The sequence below is a fragment of the Pleurodeles waltl genome, chromosome 5 (genome assembly GCF_031143425.1).
Source record: "Pleurodeles waltl isolate 20211129_DDA chromosome 5, aPleWal1.hap1.20221129, whole genome shotgun sequence".
In the NCBI taxonomy this organism is placed as follows: domain Eukaryota; kingdom Metazoa; phylum Chordata; class Amphibia; order Caudata; family Salamandridae; genus Pleurodeles; species Pleurodeles waltl.
In genome coordinates, this window is record NC_090444.1 from 1,847,842,340 (window position 1) to 1,847,855,211 (window position 12,872).

General features: G+C 47.3%; 1 protein-coding gene across 1 annotated transcript in view; it reads right to left on the minus strand.

Annotated features, from left to right (window-relative positions):
* KCNK16 (potassium two pore domain channel subfamily K member 16) overlaps positions 1–12,872 on the minus strand; it is a 78,831-nt gene that overhangs the window by 28,400 nt on the left and 37,559 nt on the right. The window contains exons 3-4 of the mRNA XM_069236655.1: positions 5,369–5,535; positions 2,495–2,660 (exon numbers count right to left, since the gene is read on the minus strand). Coding sequence (XP_069092756.1) covers positions 2,495–2,660; positions 5,369–5,535 — 333 coding nt within the window. The remainder of the gene's footprint in view (positions 1–2,494; positions 2,661–5,368; positions 5,536–12,872) is intronic.

Sequence of the window (12,872 nt, forward strand, 5' to 3'; positions counted from 1 at the left end):
TGGTGGTAAGTAAGCTTTGAACCTGCATAATCCTTGCCTCCGGTCCTTCTATAGAATGAAAAATGTCCTAGCTATCGTGAAGGAAACTTTCAATTCTATTAAGGACACGGAGGCGAGGATTATCCCACCCATATACTATTTTAGTATTACCCACCCGGGATTGAGCTGCCGGCTTGGTGATATAGGAGTCCTCTTGGCAGGTGTATGGTATTTTTCTTGGTGTTGATTGAATATTGGACGCATTTCTTATGCTTTGTTATGGCTATATTTCTGAGTTATATATACTTATGTATGTATTTTACTTGCTACTTGTTCGCTCTCTTTGGAGTTTTACTTTTGGAGTTTGGTCTCTTGCTATGTCTAATCTCTTCCTTGTCTTGTAGGAGGTGATTCTAAAGGAGATTGAAGTCGCTAGTTCCTTAACTTTCTTCAGTGAAGAAGAGGAAGGACTGCACCCGCCAGTTCTTTCTATTTACATTGTGATGGACTTGGGATTGGTTACTCGTTGTCATGGTTTTTTGTGGGCATCATGGGAGTTGTAGTTTAATGTGTTTGAACTTTGAACTTGCTGTTATCAATAAAGTGAAGAAAGGACTGCATAATCCTCGCCTCCGTGTCCTTAATAGAATTGAAAGTTTCCTTCACAATAGCTAGGAAATTTTTCATTAAGGTCGCCAACTATGCTGTTTCACCTCTCCATCTTTAATAATAACTGCCTTCTGTCCCTTGTGCGATTCCTCAAGAGAGGGTCTGTGGAAATGTGAGTGTGCATTGCCCGCCCTATGTAAAAACCGACACATCTCTTAACTTATTGTAATGTGTCTGGACAGGTCTTAAAAAACTAGAAGTGTCTGGGGAAATCCGAGACACCTGGTCCCCTTGGTGGATATGATCTGGGCAGCCATGAACAGTGCTTAATTTGAGCCGGTGGTTTCTGGTGCGGGCACCCGTATTTATTTTTGGGGGCCGGCGCTTATTTTTCTGCGTCCGGCATTTACTGCAAGCAAAAGAGACATATGGGAAAGAAGGAGGAATAGAAATATGGAAAAGCGTAACAATGGGAGGAAGCAGAAAGCTGCAAGAGTGAGCTGGAGGGGCAGGGAGTAGCTGTATATGGATTACAGGTCCCGAGATGGCTTTAGCATTACGCTGTCTCAGTATTCCGCGCTCGCACATTTACATGCAGCAGCCGTGTGTTTTGGGCACCGTCACGTTTTTATTTACAAATTAAGCACTAGCCATGGAGCATGTGGGTGAGGTGTAGCTGACATTGGAGAGTTGCAGACTATTTTGCAGCTATATAGCTGATTCCTACCAGGTCATCCTTGGCTGAATGTGGATTCCCCAGGCTGTTTGTGCCTCTCTTGCAGAGATCCCCTCATGCCCCTGTAGTCATAGGTGGGCAGCTCAAAGGCCAGTTCAGCCGTGGGTTGGGACGATAACCACTTAAAAGAGCAGAGAGCTTGACATGATGAGAAGGCACGATGTGGGCACCACAACTCTCATCTACAATAAATATGAGAAGTTCTGCTGCCAAGAGATGCACACAAACCGATGAAGCAATTGTAATCACTCCAACCTCACAAAATCAGAGGCCTGTACCCACATGGACGTCATTTAGCGGTCGCCAGGTGTTGCAGCTGCAATCCCTGCCTTGCGGCTGGCGACCCCTGGCACTGCCTTTGCAACCCCTGGCCTCAGAGGTGGCAGAATGGAGGCAGGAACAGATAGGCATCTCGTCCATATGGACCTCGGTTTGGGCTCCACTCTCCTTGTTTTTGAAAATATTTTATTACAGTAAGAGTGAATAATGTTGTATTATTTACTTTTATTGTAATAAGAATGGAAGTTCAAATTAGCTGGAATATAGCCCTCCCTGGCAGCTAAGTAAAAGATGCTTTTCAATGTATGTTGTGTGTGTAGTTGCATGCGAGAGTGTGGTTATGTGAGTAAGAGAGTGTGTAAATGTGTGTGTGTGTGTGGTGTGGGTGGTGTAAAAACATAAGAGATAGGACCCAAGGTATTGCTAACAATGCAACTGCAGGTTCCACCACCAGCTGCCCTTGACAGTACTACAAAATGCCAGTACTAATGGCCTGTAAATGCACTGCTACTAGTAAACTAATGTGTTTTGCTTAAAATAGGCAGACAGCGCCACCATGTGGTGGGCAGTCATAAAAAAGTGCCAGTGTTCAGAATTAAGTGCTGGTTTCAAGCACTGGCAAACACTGGCACAAATTAAACACTGTCTGTACCCCTTCCCTGGTGTGTTGTATAGGCGGCTACACTTCCCCTGCACTGGCTCAGTACTTCTCACTTCACAAACAAGTGCATCTACATGCCACAGGATAGCTCAGCGAGTCGTGTGCTCACTGAACAAATAGTCAGTCGTGTTCCAGACAGTGGTTTGTAAAGAGCCTGGAGGTTTTCGGTGTGAAGATTCTGCAAGCCGTTCATACAATCATAGAGAAGAGACACACGTGCCGCTCCTTACCTAGCACAAAGTCCCCAAATCCAATGGTGCTGAGGGTGATGAAAGCGAAGTAGAACCCTTCTCCGTAACTCCAGCCCTCGATGTAGCTGAAGATCATCGGAGGAAAGACGAGGAAGAGGAGGGTCCCCGTCGTCAGGAACAATGTCACCGTCACCGTCTTCACCACCTTCTGCACAGCAGAGAAAGCGAGAGGACATGGAGTCAGTGGCATGCATCACTGCACCTTGATGGGTTCAGAAATCTGCTGTCTATCTCATGAACATCACACAGGTCCTACGATGGTCCACAAAAGCATCAATCTAGGGTGTCCACCTCCCTCCTTGACATTACAGAGACTGTTGCACTCCTTGACTTTGGTGTGATAATCTAGTACATTCTGGGTTTTGTAGTCTTGCTTTGTTTCAACTCACCTAACTAGATTAACACACCAGAAAACCATGATTTTTAGGACCCAGGCTGAGAAACTGTCTGTACTGACCTGGAGGGAGGCAGTCACCCTACCTGGCGCACTGCAGACATCCATGAGAACTGTGACCAGGTGAATGGGTTGCATGTAGATTGTATTTGATGTATCCCAAGTGGACTTCCTGGTAACCTGGCATGGGCCAAGAAGCATATTACAAAATATTGCTTTGAGTGCAGTCAGTTTCCTTCCATCTTTTACCATTTGATTACTGTGGCAACTGGTTTAGGGTGACACAGGGCAGACGGGGGTTACATTGGATCAATCTTGTCAACTGAGGCTTTCTGCTGCTGTTTCCTGGAGCCTCTGTAGTACTGGAACCCGAAATTGAGCACCAAGTAAGACCTTTAGAACTTGGCCTTCAATGTAGTTGGAAGGGCAAGCCAAGGCTTACTGAAGGAGATACAAATTGAGAACTCTGTAGGAATAGTCCTTTACAAACTGAGGCCCCACCAGTGCTTGACAAGTAAGGGGAAGTACTTTAATCACCAGACACAGCAACACATAAACACTGGCATCAGGGTCCAGATTTATCAAGGGCTTGTGCTACCCTTGTGTCATGCAAGGTGACCCAAGGGCAACGCAAGGCATTGAGTGAGATTTGCGATGCCACGCAGAGCCATCATGCATGGTTCTCAGTGGCATTATAAATCTGGAGCAATGCAAGCCAGCGCAAGTCGCTGCCTCGCTTTACTACTCCCTAGGAAGGCATTCTATGCGAAGATCGCGGTTGTTTTCATCTCTTCACCCACGGTTTTTAGCGTATTTCCAGATTTACTAACCCTGGTAAACTTGGGAATGCGTCAAAATGCTACACTTTCCCAGGGGAGGCATAAAAAGGAGAAATAAGTTAATTTCTTCAACTTTTTTTCCACTTTTCTAGCGTGCTGCAGTCCTCAGCACACGTAGAAAGAGGAAAAAGCCTTAGAGAATTGTTTTTGTGCAGGAAAGTGTCCCTCCCTGCACAGAATCAATCCTGGCCATGGTACAAGGGGGCCTGCGTTGGCGCTTGGCAGCCACTAGTGTGCCCGTGCAGTGGGAGAGTGGGAATGCACCATATCCCTGTGTGGCACATTCCTGCCGCCTCCACGTGACGCAACGCAGCAAGTTTCTTTCTGCATTGCGCTGTGTCAAATATTGATAAATCTGCCCTGGTTCTGTAGGATAGTGTTGCTAAATTGTGAGTACCAGGGTATTGTTGCAGTGAAGTGTTAGGAGCACTCCTGTGGTGCAGCACAGAATTTTGCTTAGCTCGCAGTCAGGTACACGGCGGCTTGTAGGTTTACAGTCCTTCAACCCCTGGCTACCCTGATGGCTTTCCTTCAGGTACACCAAGCAGGGTTCTGAGGTCTCAATGGGGTGGACAGGCGATATGCAGGGGTTCAGGGTCAATGCACGTTTACAACAGTGCTGGGCAGACAGTTTCTATACTGTAGAGGTGCAACAGAGACCCCCACACCTCATGCGGTGTGGGGAAGCCCCAAGCCCCAGGGGGCCTCCTCAGTGCAGCACCCTGGCCTGAGAGCACCTGGGTGAGTCTGTGTTCTTTGCGGGGGGGGGGGGGCTCCAGTTTCGTTACGCCACTGAGATACTGGGCCCCTAGTAATAGTGGATAAAGTCAGCTTTCCAGTCCCTCCTGCCAGCATCCACTGCCCTCACCCATGTGGAGGCTTGTGGGAAATAAGTGCTGGTGTTGAGAAATAGAAATAAGTGCCGGTGCTGAGCACCAGCAAACACAGGCACAAATTAAGCAGTAAGACTGATGCACACTCTACATGAATACACCACCCACAACCTGATGGTGATGATGGATGACACTTTCAAGAAGGATATTTCTTCTTCACTCAAACAGCACTTCTAGCCCCAACCTCATAACTGTACCATCAGCTACTCTGCTGAACTGTCTCTCTGTTCATGCTTGATTTGGTTAGAAGCTTGTTGTTAATGCAACATAATATTGAAGAAAAAGAATTGTGAAATCAGATAGCTCTGCAGTGCTTTTGTCGCATTCTATTCAGTATTGAGGACGTAAAATCTGATTTAGCAAATATGGAAAGTAAATCCAAAGAAGGAATACAAGTGGTCCAGCAGAGGCAAGAAATAAGCAGATGGAGGAAAGAAGCAGGGAGGTCAGATGGAAAAAGAGCAATGAGGTACAGGGTGAGGGGGGGGGGGGGGGTAGAGCGCGTTGAGGTCGAGAGAGGTGTTTAAGAGTTAGGGATATGAATGTAAACACAGAAAGTGATGTAGGTAGAAGCAAGGTCAGGAGAGAGAGGTAGAGAAAGATGAAGTCGATTGAAGTATATCGAAAGGAAAAGGGAGGAGATTACTTCCTTACTCTCTTCCAGGCATGACAAAAAGGGACCCGTTTTATTCCAAGCACAGAGGAGGCAGTTTAAGGACCAACTTACCCCGGGGTGGCCCGGCCGCTGCACACATCTCTCAAGGGCAATGAGGTGGAGGTTGAGTCCTTTTCCCAGTTGGTTCAGGAAGGCCAGGTTCAGTGGCACCCCGAGCAAGGCGTAAAACACGCAAAAGACCTGCCCCGCCACCGTGCTGGGGTACAAGTTACCGTAGCCTGTAACCAAGGGCAAGGAATGAGCACGTGCTTATAGAGATGTGTCCTGAGTCTAAAACTATGCAATGATAGATGTGCTGAGACTGGGACAAGTAATGGATGCTCTGCCACATAATAATAACAATTAGAATATTAGTTTAACAGTAAAATACACAGACGCCCCGGCACTGTGCTGGGGTACAAGTTACCATACCCTGACACCAAGGGCATGGAAGAGTACATGCTTATAGGGATGTATCATGAATCTTAAACTATGCAATGCTAGATGTGGTGAGACTGGGACAAGTAATGGATGCTCTACCACATAATAATAAGAATTATAATATTAGCATAACAGTAAAATACACAGAAGCCCCGGCACCGTGCTGGGGTATAAGTTACCGTAGCCTGCAACCAAGGACAAGGAGTGAGTACATGCTTATAGAGATGTGTCCTAATCTAAGGACTGTGATGCTAGATGTGGTGAGACTGGAACAAATGCTGAATGTTCTACCACATAACGATTACAGTCATATGAACAGCAGTAATAATATTGTGAGGCAAGACTCAATATTTGTTTCAACCCTTATGAATACGCCACACACTGCTGGCTTTATACTGATGTACCACTGCCTGTCACAATGCACCGGCACCTCCTTGAAGTCTCTGCTGTGATTAAACCAAAGTTCCTCCCGCATCTAAATTCCGCAGGAGGACCACATTCTTGGCGGTAAGGATACTCCATCACCGTTGCAACGGAGCATCCTTACGGGCAAGAAATATATCAGGTCCAAAGTGTGGGCGCTACTGAATGTGTCCCAGTGTCAGCAAATTACATCAGGACCAATGGAGCATATGTCACTGGGACCGGCCCTGGTCCCAGATCTGGATCTGTAATAACTGGGGGGTCTGGGACGCGGCTGGATCCTCCTCATTTCCTGCACAGCTGCCTACCCAAGAGGAGGCGGTCCAACAGCAGCTTCAGGCCAGTCGTGGTTGACTCAGTATCCAACTCGCAAGGGGGGAGGATGAAAGTCTGTGTAACAGAAGCTCTGTATCGCTTGTCCCTCACAAATGATGATCCAGCTTCTAGTACAATCTGTAGGATGCACTAAATGCGCAGCAATGCCACCAGTTGTTCACACTTTATTTAAAATGTTAGCCTTACAGTATAAGTAGTGCATCCTCATTAGGGGCAGGTCAACACACACAAAAATCAGACAACAAAGCAGACACAATTAAATGAAGACTTAACAAGTGTTTTTCCCTGAGTCATTTCATCCCCCTTCACTTTATAGGTTTGAGCACCCTATTCCACTACAGAAAGCCTACTACTCACTGCTGCAAGGGTGGAAAGGGCAAGAAACTTCCATAATTCTGAGTAACTATGTTATCTGCTGCCTGTATGAAGCCAGGAAAGGGATCCTTGTTGCTTCAGTGGGATTTACTTTGAAAGCAAAAGGTTTCATCTTGGACCCAGCAATCAGTTCCAAGCCCAAGTTCCCATCACAAGAAACATTGCAGGGCACAAATCCTTGGCCTGCCCAGCTGATATCATGCCCCAGCAGCCAGCCTGATGCCGGGACCGTGAGGTGCTGCCTCCTGGCCCTAGTAGCCTTTAATGGCATTCAAACATGCTACACTTCATGTGCATGACTCCCCACTCTGCAGCAACCTCAATAACTTGGATGCCTTCTTCATTAGAGAACCTGACCCACCTCATTCACCAGCCACATCCGAGATGTTCAAAACCACAGGGATGCAAGAACCAGCACATTGACTGCACCAACAGAACAAGAGTGGAGTGGAGATATCCTCTGCGCCTTCTAGGCGTGCACCCTCCAGCAATGAGAACAAGCCTTCACCACCTCCAAACGCTACCCCGTCGCTGCCTTCTGCCGACCCAAACACCATCAGAAATATCCAACCTTAGCACAAGAGCTTCAAAGCAACATCTTCCTTGGAGACTTTAGCCTGCCAGGAGAAGAATCAACCAAGACAAGAAAGGCAGTTTCCTCAATCTGCTGTACAGCGCTCACGTCTTCCAGCTCACAGGACTGTTCTTCCACATGAAGGCGAACATCCGGGACCTCACATGCACCACTCCGCCTACAATCATGCATCACGTCCTACAACGCGTGGTCTTTAGAGATCACATCATCATTACATTCGACCTGTGTTAGTCTTGACACGCTGAGGTAGTGTTTCCCCAAACCTTTTTCTTTTTCTCGTAGGTGCTGCTGATTCTCTCTTAGTGGTCTTAGGGCTCGGGGCACTTCCCCACTCCAAGTACAGTGTGAAAGCACGCATGTCTTTCCTACATATGTTAGGAAGTGTCGCTTACCAGTGTGTGCACCTCTAGTGTTCTTAAACATGTGTCCGGCCTGTCATAGCAGGCCTGTGCGTGCACTGGCACCTATAGTGTTCTTAAACATGTGTCCAATCGTCATAGCAGGCCTGTGAGTGAGTGCGCACTTGCACAAGCCTGTAATAGCAGGCCTGTGTGTGCGCACTTGCACCCATGGTGTTCTTAAACATGTGTCCGGCCTGTCATAGCAGGCCTGTGTTTGCGCACTTGTTCCTAGAGTGTTCTGAAACATGTATCCAGCCTGTCATAGCAGGCCTGTGTGTGCGCGCTTGCACCTATGGTGTTCTTAAACATGTGTCCAGCTTGTCATAACAGGCCCCTGTGTGTGCATTTGCATGTAGGGTGTTCTGAAACATGTGTCCAGCCTGTCCAATGTTTTCCACCTCATGAGGGTGCTGGGGTAATGTGGAATCTTTCTCAAAGTGTACATATTACTGATGTCATTTTAACTGGGTTGGGCCTAGCACTGCTAGTGATATTTCCAAATGTGATTTAGGCCCAGAGATACATGATGTTCAAGTTGTGTTAACTAATGTGTGTTGAATACAAACATTATTTACATACACCTGGTGTGAAGTCTCTTTTGTGATGCTCAGTGTGTTTGTTGTGAGAAAGCACTGTGCCAATGCTTTACGCATTGCCCCTGTTTTAAACCTCACTGCTCAGTGCCAAGCTACCCAAGGGTAAGCACAGGTTATACAATGAGTGTACTAACCGACCCCTGACAGCAGTGGTAGGTTCTGCCTGGCTAGGGCCTACCCTCAGTCAACCAGAGCATGCCGCCTCAAACAACCTGCTCCATAACTCCCCTACCCACAAAGGTCAACCAAAACCACTGAAAATAATGAGTAAATCCTCACAAACGTTCTAGGCAATGCACTCCACACCACCCTGGCACCACTGGCAGCCACTTCACATTGAAACCCTTCTAAAAATCTCAGCTTAATCCTCCGGAACAAAACAAATGCCATTACTCCGTTCAAAATATGTTCAATGAATCCAAAATCGTTCACATCCTTGTACAGTCAGGAACTTTCAACAGCAAGCACACCATCGGATATCAGGAGAAGAAACACAGGTGGACACAGACAACAGAATCCCTCCAGCACGGATGGAGCTCTGCTTCAAGCAGGTCATCTCAGAGGCCACAGAAACCTGATACAAAACCATTCTCAATGACTCCTCAAACTACATCCAAACACATATCACAATCAAGGACTGTTATAATCCCATTTTTGTCCTTCCCAGAACACGTGTGCAGCAAGCATTCTCTACTTCTGGGACAAGGTTTGCCAGGCACATCAATAGAACTGGATTGGACACCACCACAATGAGCCACAACTTCAGGGTATGCCAAGAGTCCACCTTCACCACCCACTTTGTAAGTCACACTCCTCCTGTCCATGGAAGGCAGTTCTTACACAGACATCAAGCATTCCTCATTTCTGAAGAAGATAACTTTGGAAGCCTTGTCTCACCTCTGAGACTTGATCAATGCTTCACAAGGCGTCCTCCAGAACACCCTTAAACCAAGGAAGTTGTCCCCCTCTTGCAGAAGCACAGCATGATGAGTCCTAGTGACCTCAGCAGCTATCACCCGATCACCACCTTTCATTCCTGGGGAAGATTAGTGACGAATGGTACAGAAGGTTCAAAACCCCCAATGCAAAGAAGGACGTAGTACATTTCACACAGTACTTGGACACTGTGTGCAAAGGTACATACCATCACATGCTAGGGAAGATCATGGGCATCCCAAGATCTAAACCCTGACTTGTTTAGAGTGCTATCCTTGGTGTACAGCAGAAGTCCACAGTTTGACACACAGTCGTGGCTTGTAGCAAATCATCTCACATCATCACAGTAGAGCCAGCCAAGCCCCTCTTTAATAAAGCCAATGTATGCCCCTCTAATTGTTGGGCACTATTACCCGCTTACACCCCTTGCATCAGCAGAGCTGCTAAGCTTCTATTCTATGTCGGTCATCGTCTGCAGCTTTCATTTAAAAAAAGGTAACTCAGTGGGGGGTGCTACAGTTGCAGCAATGAGGCTCAAACCTCAATAGCTTAACCCCCAAACATGAATGGGATGCCAAACCTCCAATAGGAGTTACTCAATGGCAAAGGGGAGGTTGTCAAAAGTATTAGGGGCTCTAAGCTCTGGTACTCGGAGCTGGGGTTACCCGACAAAATCAGAAAAGGAGTACTGGCTCTACGCTCCTTCCAGTAACATTAGGGTGCTGGTGATGAAGGGTGTATCCGTGTCCCGTGGATTGCGCAGGAGGGTGCCACAAACACCTGGAGCATGTTCCTTAGTAAAGGTCAGCTTCAGCCAAGATGTTCTTATGGTCAAGACACACATACCCAGGAACTTAAAAACAGGGCTTCATGGTTTAGGATAAGGGTCCAAATGAACCTTTCCAATGTGAAATCTTAAGAGCCATTTAAGGATAATGACTTCAAGGGATCTCCAACTAGGAACGCCGCCTTGCTGCTCTTAAGGTGACCGCACTAGGTGGATGTGGGGCGGCTGTTTCCTTCGGCGTTCCCAGGGAAGACGCAGATGACGTGTCCTTTTAGTCTTCACCACTCTTACACCCGAAATAGGTTGCTTTGTTTCGTTACTTTGTTTCAGCGTGTTCTTTACTAACCCAAAACAGCCCTTTGCGTGGTTCCAAGATTCTAACACTCCCAAACGAAATGCAAGCTTGGAGCATTGTGCATGCTTCTCTTAGACCTGGCCATCTTGCTCTGTGCCATTTGACAGGAAGAGTAGAGTTTCATTCTTCCCAAACTAATATGGCCACCTGAGCACTCTCTGTCAATAGTCTTTTCCCAAACCATAATGGCTGTGATATTGCTTGAATGTCACTTCCTGCTTCTTTTACTCTTTAACTTCCTTTTCATACCTAGTTAAGGACACAGAATCTGCCATTCCAAACTTCGCAAATGGTCTGATGTCTGTGCTGGTGGGTTTCTTGATCTTGGTTGCTTGCTCCGGGAATCTTGCTCCTTCTCCTGGAATTCTGCTTCATCTCCTTGAATCTTGATTCATCGGAAATTATACTCCCTTGCTCCAAATCTTGTTATATCTCCCAACTCCAGCTGGCGCTGATCCTCATCTACTCTGGTCTGGGTTTTGTGAGATCCAAGTCCCTCTAGTATGTTGTTCTTGGGTCCTCCTGGCTTCCAGGAGGTTTTTCATCCATTCAGTGGCCCTTCAGGGGAGTGGGTGATTTATAGATAAAAATGTGCAGTGCTCAGAGCTTTCCTTGGAACCTCACGGCTGCTGCAATTAAATGTGCGAGCACAGAATACTGAGGCAGAGTAATCTTGAAGCCATTTTTGGCCTCTTTAATCCATTTACAGCCACTCCCTGCCCCTTCAGCTCAATCTTACAGCTTTCTCCATTTTGACTCTTTTCCGTCTTTCTCTTCCTCAATATTTCCCATTAGTATCTTTTGCTCACAGTAGATGCCTGATGTAAAAAACATAAGTGCTGGCCCCCAAAAATAAGTGCCGGTGCCCCCCACTGGCAACCACCGGCTCAAATCAAGCACTGCTTCAGGGAGATACCTGTTGCTTTCACATAATATTTGGCAGTGTTAAGTAGCAGTGTCTACTGGAAGGCATTGCCCTGACATGTAGAAATCTCGACGAGTGAAGAAGGTGAGACTGTTCCTCTTCATCCTGATCAGATGAAGCATCAGGGCCTTCTCCCGTCAATCTAAGCCTCTTCCCAGCCTTAGAGGAAACAGCAACTCTTGCTCTTGATACAATTCCAACTCGGAGCTAGTGCCACAGGGATTCCTTCCAAAGTCAAATTAACTACATTTTTTATCCTTGGATGGACATTGCTTATGGAAAATAGAAAGCAATGGTGGAAAGTCAGGGGCTGGATTACACAAGTCCCCTCTGAGCATAGTGACATTTCCGCCCACTTTCACACTCGCTGACAGGTCTGTATTACAGAAATGGCTGCAGATACCTTCACAGTGTAAATGATGTGTTCCCTCATTTGTATGAGGCGCAGACCCTAATACATTGTGTAACCCACGTGCCTGTGCTATGGTGCACATCACAGGTAGAGGCTCACAAGCAATGAGGGCCTCCAGGGATGACTGGATATTCCCTAAAGATGTTGATAGTCCCTCTCGCATGGGTGTAGATAAAAAACATGGCCCCCTACATCATTAAAGCGCTCCAGTCGTCATTCTGTGACCTGGTGAGGGGTCATTAACCATCATGCGCCAGGAGTCGGGCAACTCCTTGGACTCACGCACTGTGCCACAGACCCCTGTGACCCCTCGAGATACACATGGGCACCACAGTCGGGCTGGAGATGTCAAGACCACAGGGGAACAAGAGGGTCGGGGGAGCAGGCCGAGGCAGCTCTCTGTGAGAGCACATTCCCGACTGCCAGGAGCACCTGGAAGCCTTCCAGGGAGACTCCCGGTGATCCATCTGTTTCTGTAAGTAATTGGTCAGAAGAGGAAAAGCAAGTTATTTCTGAGAGTTGAAGAGAAAGTGATTATCATGGAAAGTAGTTAACAGTACAGGAAGTGATCACCAGCACTGAAGAGAAACAGTCACCAGCAGGTAAAAGGAAAGTGATCATCAGCCGTGCAGGGGTAAACAGAGGAGCGATTTCCAGCAGCCCCAGTGAAGGGAATCACCAAACATGAAAAGGTACGCCAACAATACGAGGAGAATCAATGATCAGAAATGAAAGTGAGATCACCTATGGCCACGTCCTCCACGTAGGAATTGCTGCACACCTCATACGGGGACTTCAAACCATACAGAGCGCCACAGCCAGACTCGTCCTCGACCTCCCCGACGAACCCACATCACACCCCACCTCAGGCAACTTCACCGTCTCCCCGTACAAAGAGATGCCAATTCAAGCTGCCGACCCATGCACTCCAGGCTCCACACAAGGACCCGCGCACATTAACCGTTGCCTGAACTTCCACCAACCGTACGCTCCG